This window comes from Marmota marmota, unplaced genomic scaffold, assembly GCF_001458135.2.
Source record: "Marmota marmota marmota unplaced genomic scaffold, marMar, whole genome shotgun sequence".
NCBI lineage: Eukaryota > Metazoa > Chordata > Mammalia > Rodentia > Sciuridae > Marmota > Marmota marmota.
The window spans coordinates 18,903,675-18,922,582 of record NW_026000164.1 but is presented as its reverse complement, the minus strand read 5'-3'; the positions used below and the strand labels follow the sequence as shown (position 1 = coordinate 18,922,582).

Genomic DNA, 18,908 nt, shown 5'->3' with positions numbered 1-18,908 from the left:
ACACAATACCTTTATTCCATTCATTTATTTTTATATGGTGCTGAGGATCGAACCCAGGGCCCCGCACGTGCTAGGTGAGCACTCAACCACCGCTGAGCCACAATCCTAGCCCCTGTTGCTTGTATTCTTGATGATTGCCATTCTGACTGGAGTGAGATGAAATCTTAGAGTAGTTTTGATTTGCATTTCTCTGGACTGCTGGAGATGTTGAACATTTTTTCATATATTTATTGATCGATCAATTATATTTTTTCTTCTGTAAAGTGTCTGTTCAGTTCCTTAGCCCATTTATTGACAGGGTTATTTGATTTTTGGTGTTAAGGTTTTTGAGTTCTTTATATATTCTGGAGATCAGTGGTCTATCTGAGGTACACATGGTAAAGATTTTTCTCCCATTCTGTAGGCTCTCTCTTCATGTTGTTGTTTTCTTTGCTGTAAAGAAGCTTTTTAGTTTGAATCCATCCCATTTATTGGTTCTTGATTTTACTACTTGTGCTTTTAGGAGTCTTGTTAAAGAAGTCAGATCCTAAGCCAACGTGATGAAGATTTGAGCCTACTTTTCTTCTGTTAGGCACAGGATCTCTTGTTTTAGTGCCTAAGTCTTTGATCCACTTTGAGTTGAGTTTTGTGCAGGGTGAGATAGGGGTTTAATTTCATTTTGTTATATGTGGATTTCCAATTTTCCCAGCACCATTTATTGAATAGACTATCTTTTCTCCAGTGAATGTTTTTAGCAACTTTGTCTATATGAGGTAGCTGTATTTATGTGGATTTGTCTCTGTGTTTTCTATATTGTACCATTGGTTTATGTGTCTGTTTTGGTGCCAATATCATGCCATTTTGATTACTGTGGCTCTGAAATATAGTTTAAGGTCTGGTATTGTGATGCCTTCTGCTTTACTTTTCTTGCTAAGGATTGCTTTAGCTATTCTGGGTTTTTTATTTTTCCAAATGAGTTTCATGATTGCTTTTTCTATTTCTATGAAGAATATCATTGGGATATTAATAGGAATTTCATTAAGTTTGTATAATGCTTTTAGTAGTATGGCAATTTTGACAATATTCTGCCTATTTAGGAGCATGGGAGGTTTTCCATCTTCTAAGGTCTCCTTCAATTTTTTTTTATTTTTTATTTTTTTTAGTGTTCTATAATTTTCATTGTAGAGGTCTTTTTTTTTAAGCTATTGTGAATGGGGTAGTAGATTCATCAATGATGTATGGGAACACATTTGATTTATGGGTGTTTGTGTTATAACCTGCTACTTTGCTGAATTCATTTATAAGTTGTAGAAGTTTTCTGGTGGGATTTTTTTGGCTCTTCTAAATATAGAATCATGTCATCCGAAAACAGTAATAGTTTGAGTTCTTCTTTTCCTATTTGTATCCCTTTTTTTCTCCTGTTTAATTGCTCTGTCTAGAGTTTCAAGGATGGTGTTTTGTGCATGTAATAAAGGTGGAAATTTTCTTCATGCTTGACAGCCTTTAGAATATTTTCATGTAACTTAGAGCTGAAGAACTTCACAATGCTCAGAATTTTCTAAATGAAAAAATAAGATGTGTGAAAGTTACATAACCTGTACTTGATCACCCAGTTAGCACTAGAACTTAGCCCTGCTCCAAAAGCCTATTCTTATTTAGAGAGTAGAGAAGCATTGTTTTTGTATCTCCAAGTTACTTGGGGATAAAATGGATGTTTCACTTAGAAAATTTACTTAGAATTTGAAATTATATTAAAATATGACAGCTCAGCTCTGTGAATGGCAAGAGGTTTCATAGTGTAACCTAATTTTCACATGCACTTTGAAATATAATCCTTCATGGTGGGACACCATTTAGATGACAGGCCTAGGGCAGCTTTACAGTTTTCCTGTGGTGTTTTACTTAAAAAAAAAAAAAAAAAAAAAAATGGTGGACTTGTGTAACCAGTACACATAAGTATGATATTTAAAAGGGGGGAAATATTTGGAAAATGAAAATGCAGTGTCATTGTATAAGGAAGGATCTGTGATGTAGCCTAATGTATAAAGAGTCACTGTTCATCAAATATGACATTTTATGTCATTTTTTTACAGTGATAAAGTCCATAAATGTAATAGACATTTTAGTCAGAAGAAACCTAATTTTCAAGATATCCAGAATGATACCTTGAAATGTTAATGTATGAGGCATTAAACCTTCCACAGTATATTTGAAAAAAATTTCACCGATTCCCATGAAAGCTATAAGCTATAAATCAGTTTATTCCTAAAATAAACAACTTCAACTTACAGCCAGTTTTTTTTTTAGAGAGAAATTTAAAAGCCTTTTTAAAAGTTGCTTTTTTCAGAAATAGCTAGATGTTCTTATGTTGTAATTTTTTTTTTTTTTAGTTGTAGTTGGACACAATACCTTTATTTTACTTATTCATTTTTATGTGGTGCTGAGAATTGAACCCAGGGCCTTACACGTGCTAGGCAAGCACTCTAACACTGATCCACAACCCCAGACCTTATGTTATACTTTGATAATGCATATACTTCCAAGATTTCTTATTTTTATAATCTGAGAAAAAATGTCATAGGTCTTTAGTAAATAAAAAAGTGGTTTCATTGTTAAGGAACTGATAAATGTGAGTTTTTCATTACCTAACTCAGAAACTCCTAAACTGGACTGCACATTAGGTTCCTCTGGGTACAATAAAAATAGACTTTTTTTTCTTTTTTTTTTAATATTTATTTTTTAGTTATAGGTGGACACAATATTTTATTTTTAGGTGGTGCTGAGGATCAAACCCAGTGCCTCATGCATGCTAGGCTAGCGCTGTACCTCCAAGCCACAACCCCAGTCCCCAGACTCTTCTTTTTTAACCTACTAAAGAAGTATGGAATCAGAAACTTGGGGAACATGTCCTAGTGATCTCTTTTTAAAATAAATCTCTTGCAATAGTGATCTGCTGCAGCTTTTCCATATACTCATGTTTAGGAAATGCTAATCTATGCATTTTGAAAGATGCATAGATTAGCATTTTTAAAATTCATAAAATTTCATAAAAATTTAGTTAGATGCACTTTCTTACATAATATCTGAAACAACTGACTAGATCTGGTATCTATACTTTCTCCTCAAGTTCTTGGGGTTTTGTTTTGTTTTAATTTGATGGACACAATATCTTTATTAATTTGGTTATTTTAATATGGTACTGAGGATTGAACCCAGTATCTGACCCTTGAGTGTGAGGCAAGCACTCCAATACTGAGCTGCAACCCCAGCCCTTGTTTTTTTTTTTTAATACGTATTTTTCTGATTTTTATAGAGACTGTTTATTTGTTTGGTGGCTGGGATGGAACACAAGATCTTGCTGACTTCTGGGCATACAGTGTGAAGGAGAACCAGTGGACATGTATCTCTAGAGACACTGAGAAAGAGGTAAGTTTTCAGACTTTTTATACATCCATATTGCATTAGAAGCATGGGTATACACTTTTTTGTAAGACTGTTTTCTTCTCTAATATTTATCAGCAGTAGTTGTAAAAGAGTTTGTCATATACAAGCTTGGTTTAAGTATTCCTACATTTTAGCTTCCGTACCTGGTTTGTTAACTACTGGCACATAAGCAAGACTGTTTTGTAAAGCTGAAAGAAAATGGATATTTTTATGTCATTGAATTTTTACACTCCTTAGCCCAGAAGTGTAATTGCGTGACCATCCTTTTGTCCTTGTCACCTCTACTCTTGTATTTAGCATTTGTCTCATTTTAATTTCCTTTGGCAAAATGTACTTTTAGTGTTCTAGCCTCTCTCTCTCACTATTTTGGCCTCTCACTGTTTTACTGTATAGTCATGCACTGCATAATGACCTTACAATCAATGGCAGGCCACATATGTAGTGCTGGTCCAATAATATTATACTGCCTAGTGACATTATACCTGTGCTGGTTTGTATAAATGCACTCTGTGATGTTTGTACAGTGATGAGATAGCATGACAATGCATTTGGGGTTTTTTTTTTGTATTATTCTAATTAGTTATACGTGACATGACAATGCATTTCTTAGAATGTGCCACTAACATTAAGCTACTTCTAGTTGTGTGTCAGTTTTCATAAATTATGTATATATTTTAAACTTTAAATTGCATATATATGTGCATTTTTGTATCTATCCATATGTAGATATGTAGACATACATGGCATTTCCATACTGAATAAAATGATTTGCTTTTATGGCTTTGAATTAAACAATTTTATGATTATATTATACTTTGAAATAAAACAAATATTTTTCTCAAAAATTTTATAGAACTTATTGCTGTATCCTTCATCTAGGCTGTTTGAAATTATGAATTGAAAAATAAACTATAAAATAACAGAAGCTGAATGTGAAGAGGGGGAAAAAAGATTTAATTCAGACCCTCTGATCTTCATTTTGGAAAGACCATTTCAAAAGATCTGATGCTGTGTCTTCAATCCTAGGAAACTGGGTTCTTGCTTACTTAGCATGTTTCAGCAATTAGTCATTTGGGTTATTTTTATTTTCTCAAAAAGACCTTGAAATTCTGACTTCTGTTTTGTAGCCTTGACAAAAGTATGTAAAAATGGCCTTCCCTTGTCAGTATAGAGGTACCATGTTCTGAAATGATTATTTCTGTCCTCAACAAAAATAAAAGACATCTAATTTTTAAAACACAAGCACACATTTAACACTTCTTTTCAACGATTTTAAATCTAGGTTGGTTACATCTCTAATTATTCTTGCAGTACGCCTAGGATCATCTTCAAGTCCTCCTTCTTCATTAAGGGTATATAATTTGTGCCAAAGTTACATTAATATCCTATACTTTATTTCAGATGTCTTTTCCTTTTGGCGCTGATTCCATCTTTATGATTTCTTAAACTTTTTTGTTCACTCTTGATGATCTCCAGATCTGTTCTCCATTCCTAAGCACAGTCTTAAAAAACAAGTTTGGCCACTGATGCCTCTGCTTAAGCCCTGTGATTACTTTCAGTCCCTGTTTCAGTTACCAATTATATTTTATCTGTTACATTATATGCACTCACAAAACCTCAGTAATAAGCATTTATTAGCTTATGAGTCTGCAGGTTGGCTAGGCCATTCTTTTGGTTTAGGCTGGGCACACTTATTTGTCTGCGATTCAGCTGTCTATTGGCTAGTTGAGGATGCCTTCCATTGGGACTACTTGGTTGTGTTCTGCACAGTTGCTTACCTTGCTCTGGGATAGCTGGAACTCATTCTCATGGCAAGGGCAAAGCTGCAAGAGGGGTATAAAGTAGATGTAAATAATCCATCAAATTTATTCTTGTCTCCTTACAAAAAGATCTAGAGTCAGCATGTGGTGGGAAACACTGTTAAAGACATAGACACAAAATAACAACAATAATAAAACTATTTATCTACCTCTGTTCATTTTGCTTAGAGTAAAAACTCCAAATTTCTCATCAGGATTTAGTCTTCATCTACTTTTCCAGCTTCATCTCCTGACTTTATGTTCTAGCCTTCCTGGAATTATTCAATTTCTGACCTGTGTTATTCGGCAATGTTGTTTTCCCTGTTTCAGATTAATAGAGGGTCTTCCCCCTAAACATTTACTAGTAAATACTTACTTATTCTTTAAACTCAGTTCAGACTTCACTTCCTCAGCTTGCTGTGGTGTCCACTTAAACTTTTTTTAGTTCTTGAATGGGTTGCTATCCGTTTATAATCCTGTTTGCATCATATCCTTTAAAATGTAACTAAGCATATATAGGATTATATACTGTCTGTAGTTTTAAGCAATCATTGGTGGTCTTAGAATTTCTCCTCTCTGGATAAAGAAGGATTCATGTAATAATATGACAAAAAGTTCTTCAAAAGTGTAGAAAATAGTTTCATATATTTAGTTGTTTGGTGGTTTTCTGTCTGGTAATTATAGTGTGACATGTATGTTTACTCTCAGGGAATAAACAGATGAGGTGAATTAAATTAAAAGTTAATGCTAGGGCAAAGCAAGGGGATAAATACAAAATTCAGGAGAGTGGCTTCTTGGGGGGTGTTTATAGTTGATTTTAGAGGTAATATTGATATTCTGCTTCTAAGGCTGGGAAATGTGTAGACAATTGTTCATTCTATTACTTTTTATACTGTTTACATAGGTGTAAGTAATATTTAGAACTCAGTAATTATTTTAAAAGTAATGCTGAAAAACTGTAGAGGTTATTTTGATGGAAACACTTTGTTTTTGTTATTTTGAAGTTAAGAGAGATAAGTAACATGGTGACTTAGTACTAGATAGAGCTCATATTTATTGTAGTTTATTATTACTTTCTTTATATGGACACCTAAAAGTCTTTTGTTGGTCTACCTGTGAATTGAAAGGTAATACATGGCTCTGACTACTGCTCATTGTTTTTAAAACTGAGCAGTAAATATTTCACATATCTCGTTTTATTTATTTATTTATTTGGTACCAATGAGTACAAATTTATCGCTAGCTAGACTTGAGCTGGGTTCACAAGAGCTGGCTATATCAATGACTGAGAAAATGGCAAAAGAAGCATGCAACACACAGAAATACCTTTTGCTTACAGGAATCAGGAACGGCTCTTGACCTTAAGGGTCCGTTGGAGAGAGAGAGAGAACACGCCTAAAACCATCCATCCTATTTATTGAGGAGAAAGACATTTATTCGAGAAAGTTCAGCCCCAATAAGGCAAGGGATTAGGTTTTAGGGGGTTGCTTGGTGATGTCTTGTGGTCAGCAGATTGACTGACATCTTGGAAAGCCACACCCATCTCAGGTGCTGTGTGGGATGAAAGGCAGACTGAGCAAAAAGGAAACATACGTCACACAGTCCAGTCAGATCAGCAATGACATTCCAGTCCCCTCAAGTGCTCAAATGCTCATAGCTCACATACTGCCCATGGCTGGCTCGCGGCACAAATTATTGTTTGATGATACCCCAGAGGATGTATTTTTAAAAATAATTAAAAAGCAAAATTAACTTAATTTACTTAAATGTATATCTAATAAAAGATTTCAGAGATTTAAAGATAATAGAATGACTCAGCTCTTAAAGAGAAAAAATTATTTTAAATGTTTATATGTGCAAGTAAGTTTTTATAAGTTTGAAACAAGTGTATTATTGTTCAAAGTAGTTAATTAAAAAGATATTTTTATGAACCCTAATCCAATTCCATTAATATTCTTTAAATTTTTTTTTATTTATTCTTTTTAGTTGTTCATGACAGTAGACTATATTTTGACATCATACATGGAATATAACTTTCCATTCTTGTGGTTATACATGATGTGGAGTTTCACTGGTCATGTATTCATAGTTTTGGGGACCAAGTCTTGGAAAGTAAAAAGAAAAGTTGAACCTTTGTTTGTTTTTCATTATATTACAAAAATTTGAGGCATGATGAACAATGCTGTGTTCAACAAAGATGGAATGGTCATGTTCCTTTAATATTCTTGTAGACTAACTATAAAAGTTCAATATATTGTAATATGACTATCAGCCATGATTATTAATGAAAATGAAATTTAAAGCTGGAGACATCTTAGAAAAGACTGGTTTATACCTTTTCATAAAAGCAGGGTAGGAAAATGTCCCTTACTTACATTTTTCTGAAAGTAAAGTTTTGCTTTCTTATGTAATTCTGACTTCATTTCTGAAATTAGACAGGGCCTTCCTCTTATTGGATGATACTTATACTAATGATTCTCAAACTTTATGACCTCAGGATTCCTTTATATAAAACTCATTGAAATTTGAAATTTATTTGGGTTATATCTATTGAAATTTACTATACTAGAAATTAAAATAGATCTTTAAAATTTCTATGTCGATTATTTTAAAATAGCAGTAATAAACCTATTACAAACTAAAATAAATAACATTTTTATTAAAAATAACAATTTTCCAAAAATTTTAGCAAGAAGAGTAACATTGTTTTGCATTTTCATAAATGTCTTGGTTAGTGAAAGATAGATTCTCATATATCTGCTTTTTCATTTACTCTCTTGTGACATGTTGTTTTGCATGAAATACTGAGGAAAGTTGGACCTCAGATAGCAGTTTTTGGAAGGAGAGTGATATTTTAATATCTTTTTTCAGACAATTGCATTTGTTCTTTGATCCCGTATCCTAAGTTGACAAGTCATTGTTTTTTACAGGTAGTTGTAGTGTAGACTCTGAAACCATACCAGCTTACTTTTTTGTATTCTGTTACATTAAAATCCATTGGTTTATTTTGCTCTTTGAATGTTTTTTTTTTAATCCATGCATGGCTTTTAAACTTTTTTAAAATTTGTTCTTTTTAGTTATACATGACAGTAGAATGTATTTGACATATCATATATATATATTTTTTAATATATATTTTTTAGTTTTCAGCGGACATAACATCTTTGTTTATATGTGGTGCTGAGGATCGAACCCGGGCCGCATGCATGCCAGGCGAGCGTGCTACTGCTTGAGCCACATCCCCAGCCCGATATATGGTTTTTTTAAACTAATGTGTTGGTCATCTGAAAAATACTGGTTCCCTGAGTTACGCGTATCTTCCAGATATTGACCTTTTTATGTAATATTCAAAAAAATCACATTTGTTAATCTCACTGTCAATTGTAGGTATTGGAGACGAATGGATAAAAAAAATGTGGCATTTATACACAATGGAGTATTACTCTGCATTAAAAAATGACAAAATCATAGAATTTGCAGGGAAATGGATGGCATTAGAGCAGATTATGCTAAGTGAAGCTAGCCAATCCCTAAAAAACAAATGCCAAATGTCTTCTTTGATATAAGGAGAGTAACTAAGAACAGAGTAGGGACGAAGAGCATGAGAAGAAGATTAACATTAAATAGGGATGAGAGGTGGGAGGGAAAGGGAGAGAGAAGGGGAAGTTGCATGGAAATGGAAGGAGACCCTCAGGGTTATACAAAAGTACATACAAGAGGAAGTGAGGGGAAAGGGAAAAATAATACAAGGGGGAGAAATGAATGACAGTAGAGGGGGTAGAGAGAGAAGAGGGGAGGGGAGGGGAGGGGAGGGGGGATAGTAGAGGATAGGAAAGGCAGCAGAACACAACAGACACTAGTATGGCAGTATGTAAATCAATGGATGTATAACTGATGTAATTCTGCAATCTGTATATGGGGTAAAAATGGGAGTTCATAACCCACTTGAATCAAAGTGTGAAATATGATATATCAAGAAATTTGTAATGTTTTGAACAACCAACAATAAAAAATTAAAAAAAAAATAAAAAAAAATTGTAGGTATTGGGATAGTGTTGATCACAATAGCAATTTTCTAAAATTCTGAGGCATGCTTAAAATAAATATGACGTCATTGGCAACAGATTTTCTCATTCACTTTTGAGATACTGTCTGTCATAAGCACAAACTCTGAATAACCATGCTTTTTTAAAAAATATTTTTAAACCTTTATTTTGTTTACCTTTTTTTTTTTTAATGTGGTGCTGGGGATTGAGTCCAGTGCTACATGTGTGCTAAGCAAGCGCTCTACTACTGAGCCACAACCCCAGCTTAAATAACCATACTTTAGTTGTTCTCTCAAGTAAATATAGAGTTCTATGGAAAAAGCACCTTTATCAGCTTGCAAACATTTGCATAGGTGCTTTTCCTTGAGAAAACATCATACATCAAATAGCATTGTTTTTTCGTTTTCTAGACCTCTTGAATGTTTGGCTTAATAGAAGACAGCTAATTTATACATCTGTTTCTGCATTCAGGCTGCTATATCAGAAAATCATGTAGCCTCTGGAAATTTTCAGAACATTCATAGAGAATGAGCGTTAAAAAAAATGTATCCTTGTATTGTTATGAAAACAACTTTGACCTTATGGACTCCCTGAAGTGCTTTGAAGAACCCAGACTGTACTGAGAACTGTAGCTTTAATCTAATTCAGTCCCTATTCATATTTAGACAGTCATCCCAAAATGACCCAGAGTTGTCCTTTAGAAGCATTCCATTGTCATCGTCCCCACAGCCTCTGACCCAGGATTTAGTCCATTATCATGCATTGCATTTTGTTTTTATGATTCTTTAGTCTCCTATTCTTTTTGACTAACATTTTTGAAGAGTACAGGGAGTTATCTTGTAGAATATCCCTCAACTGGCTTTGCCTGATATTTCCTTAGGATTGGATTCAGATTATGTGTTTTGTATTAGTCAGAGTATTCCAGAGGAACAGAATCAACAGGAAGTACAATTATAAAAATGGGATTTATTAGGTTGGCTTAAGCTATCAGAAGCTGGATAGTCCATAGTGATTGTCTTCAGGCTAGAGAGGAACCAAAACCTGCCACAGTCCAAGACACTGAAGCCCTAGAACAAGAGGGATTAACAGTGCTACCCTAGTCCAAGACTGAAGGCTTATGGAAACTCCCTGGAGAATCACCACTGGAAGAGTCCTTTGGAAAAGTGAAGAAGCGAGAGTCCAATATCCTCAATCAAAGCAGCAATCAAGAACCTGTTCAAGAAGAATTGAGTTTGCATCTGCTGCTGTATCCTTGTTTTTCCAGCTTTTATTCCATCGAAGCCACTATCCTATTGGACAGTGCTGCCCATACTTAAGGAGGGTCTCCACTTCAGTTGGCTATCCCACATGCCAGCCATTCCTAGACACACCCTCACTGACACACCCAGAAGCCTCTTAATCATTGACATCTCTTAATCCAAACATGTTGAGAATTCAAATTAACCATTACACATTTTTAGCAGGCATAACACATGGATTACATTGGCTTCAGGAGACAGACACATTATTTCAGTTCATCTGATGTTAGTTAGCTTTGATCACTTGGTTAAGCAGGTGCCTACCAGATCTCTCCTCTTTATAATTAATACTTTGTGGTAAACATTTTAAAAATATGAAAATATTCTGTTATTCATCAAACTCTTACCTTTTTAGCCTCCTTTCATTAATCTGTTAAAACTCTTCCCAAAGTTGTTGTGCTATTTTATACACCTGCCAATGGTTTGTGAGGCTTTTGATCGCTCCCTATTGCTCTAAAAAGTTGCTTTGTTCCACACCTGAGTTGAAAATCAATTGTTCTTATATGTTTCTGTTTGCACTCTCTATATCTGTTTCATTATATTTGGTCTCTATTTACACCAATATGGCATTTCTTTAATTACTGTAGTTTTATAGTAACTCATAGAGTCCAAGAGTGAAGTCCTCTTTGTTTTGTTTTTGTTTTTGGTCTTGGGGATTGAACCCTAGGGCATTTACACTGAGCCATATCCTCAGTCCTTTTTATATTTTATTTAGAGACAGGGTATTGCTAAGTTGCTTAGAGCCTCACTAAATTGCTCAGACTGGCCTTAAACTCGTGATCCTCCTGCCTCAGCCTTCCAAACTGCTGGGGACCTCTTTGTTCTTTTCAAAATAATTTTGGTTCTTTTAGGTCTTTTACATTTTTCTATGAATTTTAGAGTTATCTTGTCAGTTTCTAAAACTGTTGCAATTATGACAGAGAGTGTGATGAGTCTATAAAACAATTTGGAAAGAATTAATGTCTTAATGATATTAAGTCTTCTAATCCATGAATATGGTTTAATCTCCACTTTGGGGTTTTCACATTAGAGTTATTGGATATTTTAATTGAATTTATTCCAGTGTATTTTATCTTGTATGTATTGTGTTATAAGTGGGATTTTGAAAGTTTTTTCCTTTCACTTGTTGGTAATATGGTCATTTTGTTACGTTAACTTATTTCTAATAGATCTTTTTATTTTTTAGGACATTTTAAACAACAGTTGTAGTGTATATGAATAGAGACACTTTTATTTTGTTCCTTTCTGGTTTATTTTTTTCACATGTCAAAATTGTAGCTGATTTTTCTTTTTCTTGTTTTAAATTTTTAATTCATGTTAAGTAGTTATATGTGACAATAGAAAGCATTTATGCAGTTTGATATATCATACATAGATGGGGTATAATTTCTCATTTTTCTGATTATACATGTTGTAGAATCACATCAGTCATGCATAGGGTAATACATATACATACATAGCGTAATAATGTCTGATTCATTCTACTGTCCTTCCTAGCCCCAGACCCTCACCCCTCCCTTTACTCCTTCTACCTAATCCATAGTAACTCTATTCTTCCCTAGCCCCTCCTACCTTATTGTGAATTAGTATCCGCATATCAGAGAAAACATTTAGCCTTTGATTTTTTGGAATTGGCTTATTTTGCTTAGCAAAATGCCATAATTTTATTCTATTTATTTTTTTAAATATTTTAGTTGTAGTTGGACACCGTATCTTTATTTTATTTTTATGTGCTAAGGATGGAACCCAGGGTCTCGCACATGCTAGATGAGCACTCTACCGCTGAGCTACAACTCCAGCCCTCTATTTATTCTTTAAAACAGAGTAATGATCCGTTGAATATATACAGCACATTTTCTTTATCCATTCATCCATTGAAGGACACCTAGGTTGGTTCCATAGTTTAGCTATTGTGAATTAAGCTGCTATAAACATTGATGTGGCTGCATCATTTTAATATGCTGATTTTAAGTCCTTTGGGTATATGACAAGGAGTGAGATAGCTGGGTCAAATGGAGGTTCCATTCCAGGTTGACTGAGGAATCTTCAGACTGCTTTCCAGAGTGGTTGCACCAATCTGCAGTCCCCCAGCAATGTATGAGTGGACCTTTTTCCCTTCATCCTTGCCAACATTTATTGTTGCTTGTATTCTTGATGATTGTCATTCTGACTGGAGTGAGATGAAATCTTAGAGTAGTTTTGATTTGCATTTCTCTAACTGCTAGATATGTTGGACATTTTTTCATATATTTGTTGATTGATTGATTTTATTTCTTCTCCTTTTACTGACTTGGACTTCCATCACATTTTAAACAGAAGTGATGAGAAAGACATCCTTGTCTTGTTCAGTCTTAGCAGGAGAATATTCAGCATGCCACCATTAAACGACAGGTTAGAGTTCAGGTTTTCTCATATTCTTTTTTTTTTTTTTAATTTTTTTTTTTTAGTTGTAAATGGACACAATACCTTTATTTTGTTTTCATTTTTATGTGGTGCAGTTCATTTCTATTCTTGTTTTGTGTGAGTTTCATGAATTTATATTGCATGTGAGTATTATGAATATGTGTTAAATTTTATCAAATTGTTTTCTAAATTGGTATTAATATAATCATATTTTTACCCTTCATCCTGTTAATATGACAAATTACTGTGATGGATTTTTATATATAAAATCAACTGCATTCCTTTTGTTTTGAAATATTCTTTTTATTTATTGTTGTATTCTATTTGTAAATGTTTTGTAAAAGATTAACTTTGTATCTTTGTTTAGGGATACTTGCCCATAAATTATTTCTTGACTTCCTTTCCCCTTTCCTCTTATTCCTGCTATCCCCCACCTCTTCTTTGTAATATCTTTTGATTTTAGTGTTACGTTAAATTAGGAATGGAGTAGAATATAGATTTTATTTTAATTTTTTTAGTTGTTTATGGACACAATACCTTTATTTTATTTATTTTTATGTGGTGCTGAGGATTGAACCCAGTGCCTCACATATGCTAGGCATTCTACCACTGAGTTACAATCCTAGTCCTAGAATATAGATTTTAAAATGGAGTTTTTCTTCTTCCAGTATATTCCAAATAATTTTGTCTAAAAATGATGAAATTTCTTCCATAGGTATTTGATAAAATATACCAGGATAGAAATCTGGGCTTGGAAGTCTCTTTATGGGAAGATTTTAAATTGTAAATTCAATTTTTCAATAGATGTAAGGATTTCATGTTTTTCATTTTCATCTCAGTTCATTTTACTGTTATATATTTTTAATGAATATGTCCATTTTATCTACATTGTCAAATTTTACCAGTTTTTCTTAATAGACCTTTATTTTGTTTTTAATTTTTAGAGAGTCTGTAGTACTTTCAGTTCTGATAGTGGCAATTTGTATTTCTCTCTCCCTTTATAAAAAATTAGTCTTGTTAGGGGTATAGAATGCTGTCAGTCTTTCAAATAATCAGCTGTTAATTTTCTCCATTTCTTAATGTTTTCTATCCTATTAATTTCCTTTACCTTTTTTCTTTGTGCTTAGGGTGTAATTTGCTCAGCATTTTAGAAGTACTTAAGTACTGAAGGAAAAAATTCGATAACTTTTCTATTTAAATCTCAAATTTTACATTCTCAGAAATATGACAGATTTATTAGATGTTATCCCATATTTATTTTTGAGGTTAATTATAAAGTGTACTGGCCACAGCCCAGTTTGTGATAGCCCAATGGGATAGGCAGCCAAGAGTTCAAAGAAAGTACCCAGAGATTGCATGACAGTGCCCCAACAGGGAAGATCTGGTGATAACAGGCTAGACAGATAACACCTCCATTCCTAAGAGTGCTTTGCCAACTGATGCCTCTATCCCTCTTGATATTACTCCAGAAATCCTAGTGGCAATAGGCTAGAATAGCACCTCTGTCCTTCATGCTACTTTGCCAGCATCTTCATTTCTCCTGATGCCTTGTCCAGTGGTGGCTGACTGAACAAGTGTCCTCAGTTTCACACCAGTTAAGGAGAGGAGTTTTATAAGTGAGGCTGCAAAAGCAGTGGCATCGCTAGCTTAGCTTGCTTTGAATGACTAGGCATCCCAAGGAACTTGACCTGCATGTAAGAAAGCATGGAGGATATGCTAACTCACCTTAATTCCTAGTATTCATGGGAGAAAACCAGTGTCCATCAAGATAAAATAAACCTGGACATTTCAGCCCTTGAGTTGACCAGGTTCTTGGGGAACACAAAGAGGCATTTCAGTACCTAGTGTTTTATTATCCTCCTTTTCTCTGAGGATGACACATGGAGTCAGTTCTTTCTTAAATAAAATTTCTTATCTTCTAAAATCTTGACAAAAATCTTTAAAAGTAAGTTTTTAAAATAGTTAATTGTATAGATTCAAATCAACATACTATCTGGATTAATAACACTAATTGTCAAACTGTTTTCTTTCCAATATTTCTTCCTTTAGTCAAGTTAATACTGCTACACTATTGTTCTGATAATACTGTTTTCCCACTGCCTACCCTCTAGTATTGGGGATTGAATCCAAGGCTTTATGAATGCCAGGGAAGCACCCTTAACCCTGAGCTACAGCCCCAGACCATACTTTTTTTGTCCTATATTCTGGTGAGAAATACAGAAATGTTCTTAAGGACAAAAGTGATATGTAGTATGGAATTGAACTACATCACAAATGACTAAAATGCAATTAATACCTGATTGAAGCCATATGCAATTTGCAAATGAGTGTCATAGTTTACAAAATAGTTTGGTTTATCTTTCCTAGTATATTTTAAGCCTTTCCAGGATAAGATTTGTGTCTCCTACTGCTTCTGTTGCTCTTCTTCAGAGATTTATGCTTGATGTTGAACCCATATTGGTTGATTTGATATTAGTTTCTAAGAAAAACTTCTAATGAAAAGTAACAAAAGGGGCATTTAATTTTATTTTTTGTTATTTGTTCTTTGAATCACCCTCACCCCTCGCCCTTCTTTTCCTCTCTACAGAATGGTCCTAGCGCCAGATCATGTCATAAAATGTGCATTGACATTCAGCGGAGGCAAATCTACACATTGGGACGTTATTTGGATTCCTCTGTGAGGAACAGCAAATCTCTGAAAAGTGACTTCTATCGTTACGACATTGACACAAACACGTGGATGTTATTAAGTGAAGATACTGCTGCTGATGGAGGGCCAAAACTGGTGTTTGATCATCAGGTTTGATGTACAGTTAAATATGTAGTGGAATTAATTAGTGATGAGTAATTCTTGGCTTTTAGACTACTGTTTTTGATGTTGTGTAGAATGGTCTAATAGTAAACACTATAAACACCTATGACAGATTTAAAAATAATTATTGTTTCAGTATGTATAATGTTATTCTTTATTTTAATTGAGCCTACACCAAATTTATACTACACCCTGAATTTGGTGTAGGCTCAATTACCAAGATCTCAGAACATTATTGCTAATCATAAGAACTTTAGTATGGAGAGTAAATAGAAAAATATTAGGAAAAAACAAATTTAGTTTTATAGTAAATATCCACAAATTATAACATAACAACTTGCCTTTTAAATCTTTTTTATCTTACCTGGCAGAAATTTAAAATCAATTTATAATGAGTTCAGGAATTTGAAATCTTGAGCTTTTCTTCCAAATGAAGTAAAATATGTTCAGTTTTGTTTATAGCCAGAAACTTAGGAACCTAGGTAGGAATTTGACCTATGCTAGTTTAAGGTTAAACTCAGTACCAATAGAAGTCATGTAATGGTGTTAAGACAGGGAGACTGCATGCAGTAATACTGGAAGCCATTTTGATACTAATGTGCTTATAGCCATCATCATCATCCCCATCAGTGTTATTCTTATGGTATCTTTGAATACTTATTCCATATCATTTTAGGATAAGTCAAGTAAAACAGTAACCACTTTGAATTTTTATAGGCAGTTTTATTTGGTTCAGCCCATTGGCAATTTTTTTTGGAATGTTGGGGGGAAAAGACTCAAGATCTGTCACACTGTATTGATGGTAGCATTATCTAGTACTTGGGAAATGAGAGGTGGTGCTAGAATTATGACAAAATCAAACATAAGTCTAAAATCTTATGTAGGAGTCAAAACCCAGGTCTTTTTTTAAAAAAATCTTTTCAGATTTTTGTTAATTCTTTGCTTTAAAGCTATCTTATTACTATACTATATTAATACTAATATGTATCCCGGGTCTCGGCACCAAAAAAAAAAAAAAATACTAATATGTAGTTTTTATAGGAGAATGGCAAAGAGAGAGGTATGTATTATTGCCTATGAAGTGAATTAGGTGGTAATCATAAACATTAGTCTTCAAAGTACTCCCCAGAATGAATGTGGAACTTTTGCTGGCTATATGTAACTGAGCTCCTCAGAGCTGTGCACACTTTGCTGACATCCTCAGTGGTGTTCGTGTAGAAAATAAGAACTCCAAGAAAGCAGTCTGGTTTTGGTCTTCTAAAACAGCATCAGCACATAACAATGTTAGGGAACAGTTTATTCTTTTGATCCCAAGTTCCTTCATATTCTTTTACTGAAGATGGTGATGTCTTTTATTTTTATGGATTGAAAAAAGAATAGTATAGGGATAGTCTGACTATATATAGTACATGTAGAGTTCTGTGGGGCTGGCCTTTGTCTCTTGAATTTGATAAAGTAGGATGTTCCTTAGAAGCTAGGTTCTATTAAATAATGCTTGGTCTTCACCTGAATCAGATGGTACTGCAGCATATTGGGGTGAAGAAACTAGGATTTTAGTCCTACTTCAGCTAACAGCTAGCTGTGTGGTGCTGAACAAGTAACATAATTGTATAAGTCTCCATTTTCAAGTTCAAAGACTTTTTTATTTCTAAAGAACGTAATGACAGTTTAGTTCTCAAGTTTTCCACATTGTTGCTTTGTGTGGTTTTCAGAAACAGTGAGACTCAAACAGATTGGGTTTTTTTGTTTTTATTTTTTAAACACACACATATTTAGCAAAACTAGGAGGCAAGGTAATCCCAATTCCTAATTCCTTATAAGTTTACCCCAAAACAACCAAAATACTTAGAACTTGGGTTGAAGCCCACAACAATCAATGAAGAGAACTGGGAATGCTGAGGGAGGTTAGCAATGGTACATCATGGTGGGAAGTTTTAGGAGCTGAGCAGCATGGTGGTCAGTGAATTAACATGTGGAGAATGCCAGAAAGGTCCCGAGGTGGTAAATGTCTAAATGTGCAGGAAACACAGTGACAGTGGGGCACAGTGGCTCCTTTTGCAATAAATAGCTAGAAGGAACCGGAGGAACTCAAAGCTTGAGATAGAGCCCCCTGAATAAGATGAAGCTCATAGAGTTAGAGAAGGCATGACATTTTAAAGAAATCATTCAATTCAGTAGCAACAGAGGAAGAAATTGTTGATAAAGATCATGCCCCTTCCATTGGAATCCAGTTGGAATCCTCTAAAAGGTTTCTGGTTCAGGGAAAATCAGCACACTTAAATATGAAAAACTGTGAACAGCAATAAATACCAAATCCTTAGAGAGTTATTTCAAAGAAGACTAGTGAAAAGAAAAATAACAGCAAGACTTTCCTTCACACTAAAGCAGGTGAAAATTATATCCCAGTATTCTAACATGAATTAAATGACTTAATGAAGCTTGAAACTCTAAAGAAAACAACAAAGCATGAATTTATAAATGCAGACCAGATAGCTAAATAATAGAAGCAGGTAAAACCAGACTTGGTAAAACTCAGGAAAGAAATTGAAGAAAACCATATCCCTTTTGGAAATGAAGACTAATCTACAGGAACATAAAGAAGAATAGGTAAGTATCATAAATAATAAAAGTAGTATAAAAGAAAAGAAAAATAAAGAGATAAAAAAGATTAGCCAGAAAATTACTGAGATTACACAGAGGAAAGCCAGCATATACATAATTGGAGCCCTCTTAAAGAAGAATACCAACCAGGTGCAATTGCACATGCCTATAACCCCAGCATCTTGGGATGCTGAGGCAGGAGGATCATGAGTTCAAGGCCAGCCTTAGCAATTTAGTGAGGCTCTCAGTAACTTAGCAAGACCCTGTCTCAAAATAAAAGATAATAAGGACTTGGGATGTAGCTCAGTGGTGAAGTACCCTGGGTTCAATCCCTAAGAAAGAAAGAAAGGGGGGTGGGGAGAGAGGGAGGGAGGGAGGGAGGAAGGAAGGAAGTATAAAGGCAATGCAGACAGAGTGACAGGACTATGGAGAGGTTCAGGGAAAGTGGTGAACCGGTGTGCATCTGATGAGGAGGAGCTTCCAGAGACGGAGTGGTCGGCGTCTCTCAAGGCACACAGGGGATAGG

At 34.3% G+C, this 18,908-nt stretch overlaps 1 protein-coding gene across 5 annotated transcripts in view; it reads left to right on the top strand.

Annotated features, from left to right (window-relative positions):
- The window catches only part of Mkln1 (muskelin 1), a 329,639-nt gene that overhangs the window by 250,982 nt on the left and 59,749 nt on the right, over positions 1-18,908 (top strand). For all 5 annotated transcript variants that reach the window (XM_048786923.1, XM_048786922.1, XM_048786921.1 and 2 more), the window contains 2 exons: positions 3,293-3,405; positions 15,557-15,769. In XM_048786923.1, the coding sequence (XP_048642880.1) occupies positions 3,293-3,405; positions 15,557-15,769 (326 nt within the window). The remainder of the gene's footprint in view (positions 1-3,292; positions 3,406-15,556; positions 15,770-18,908) is intronic.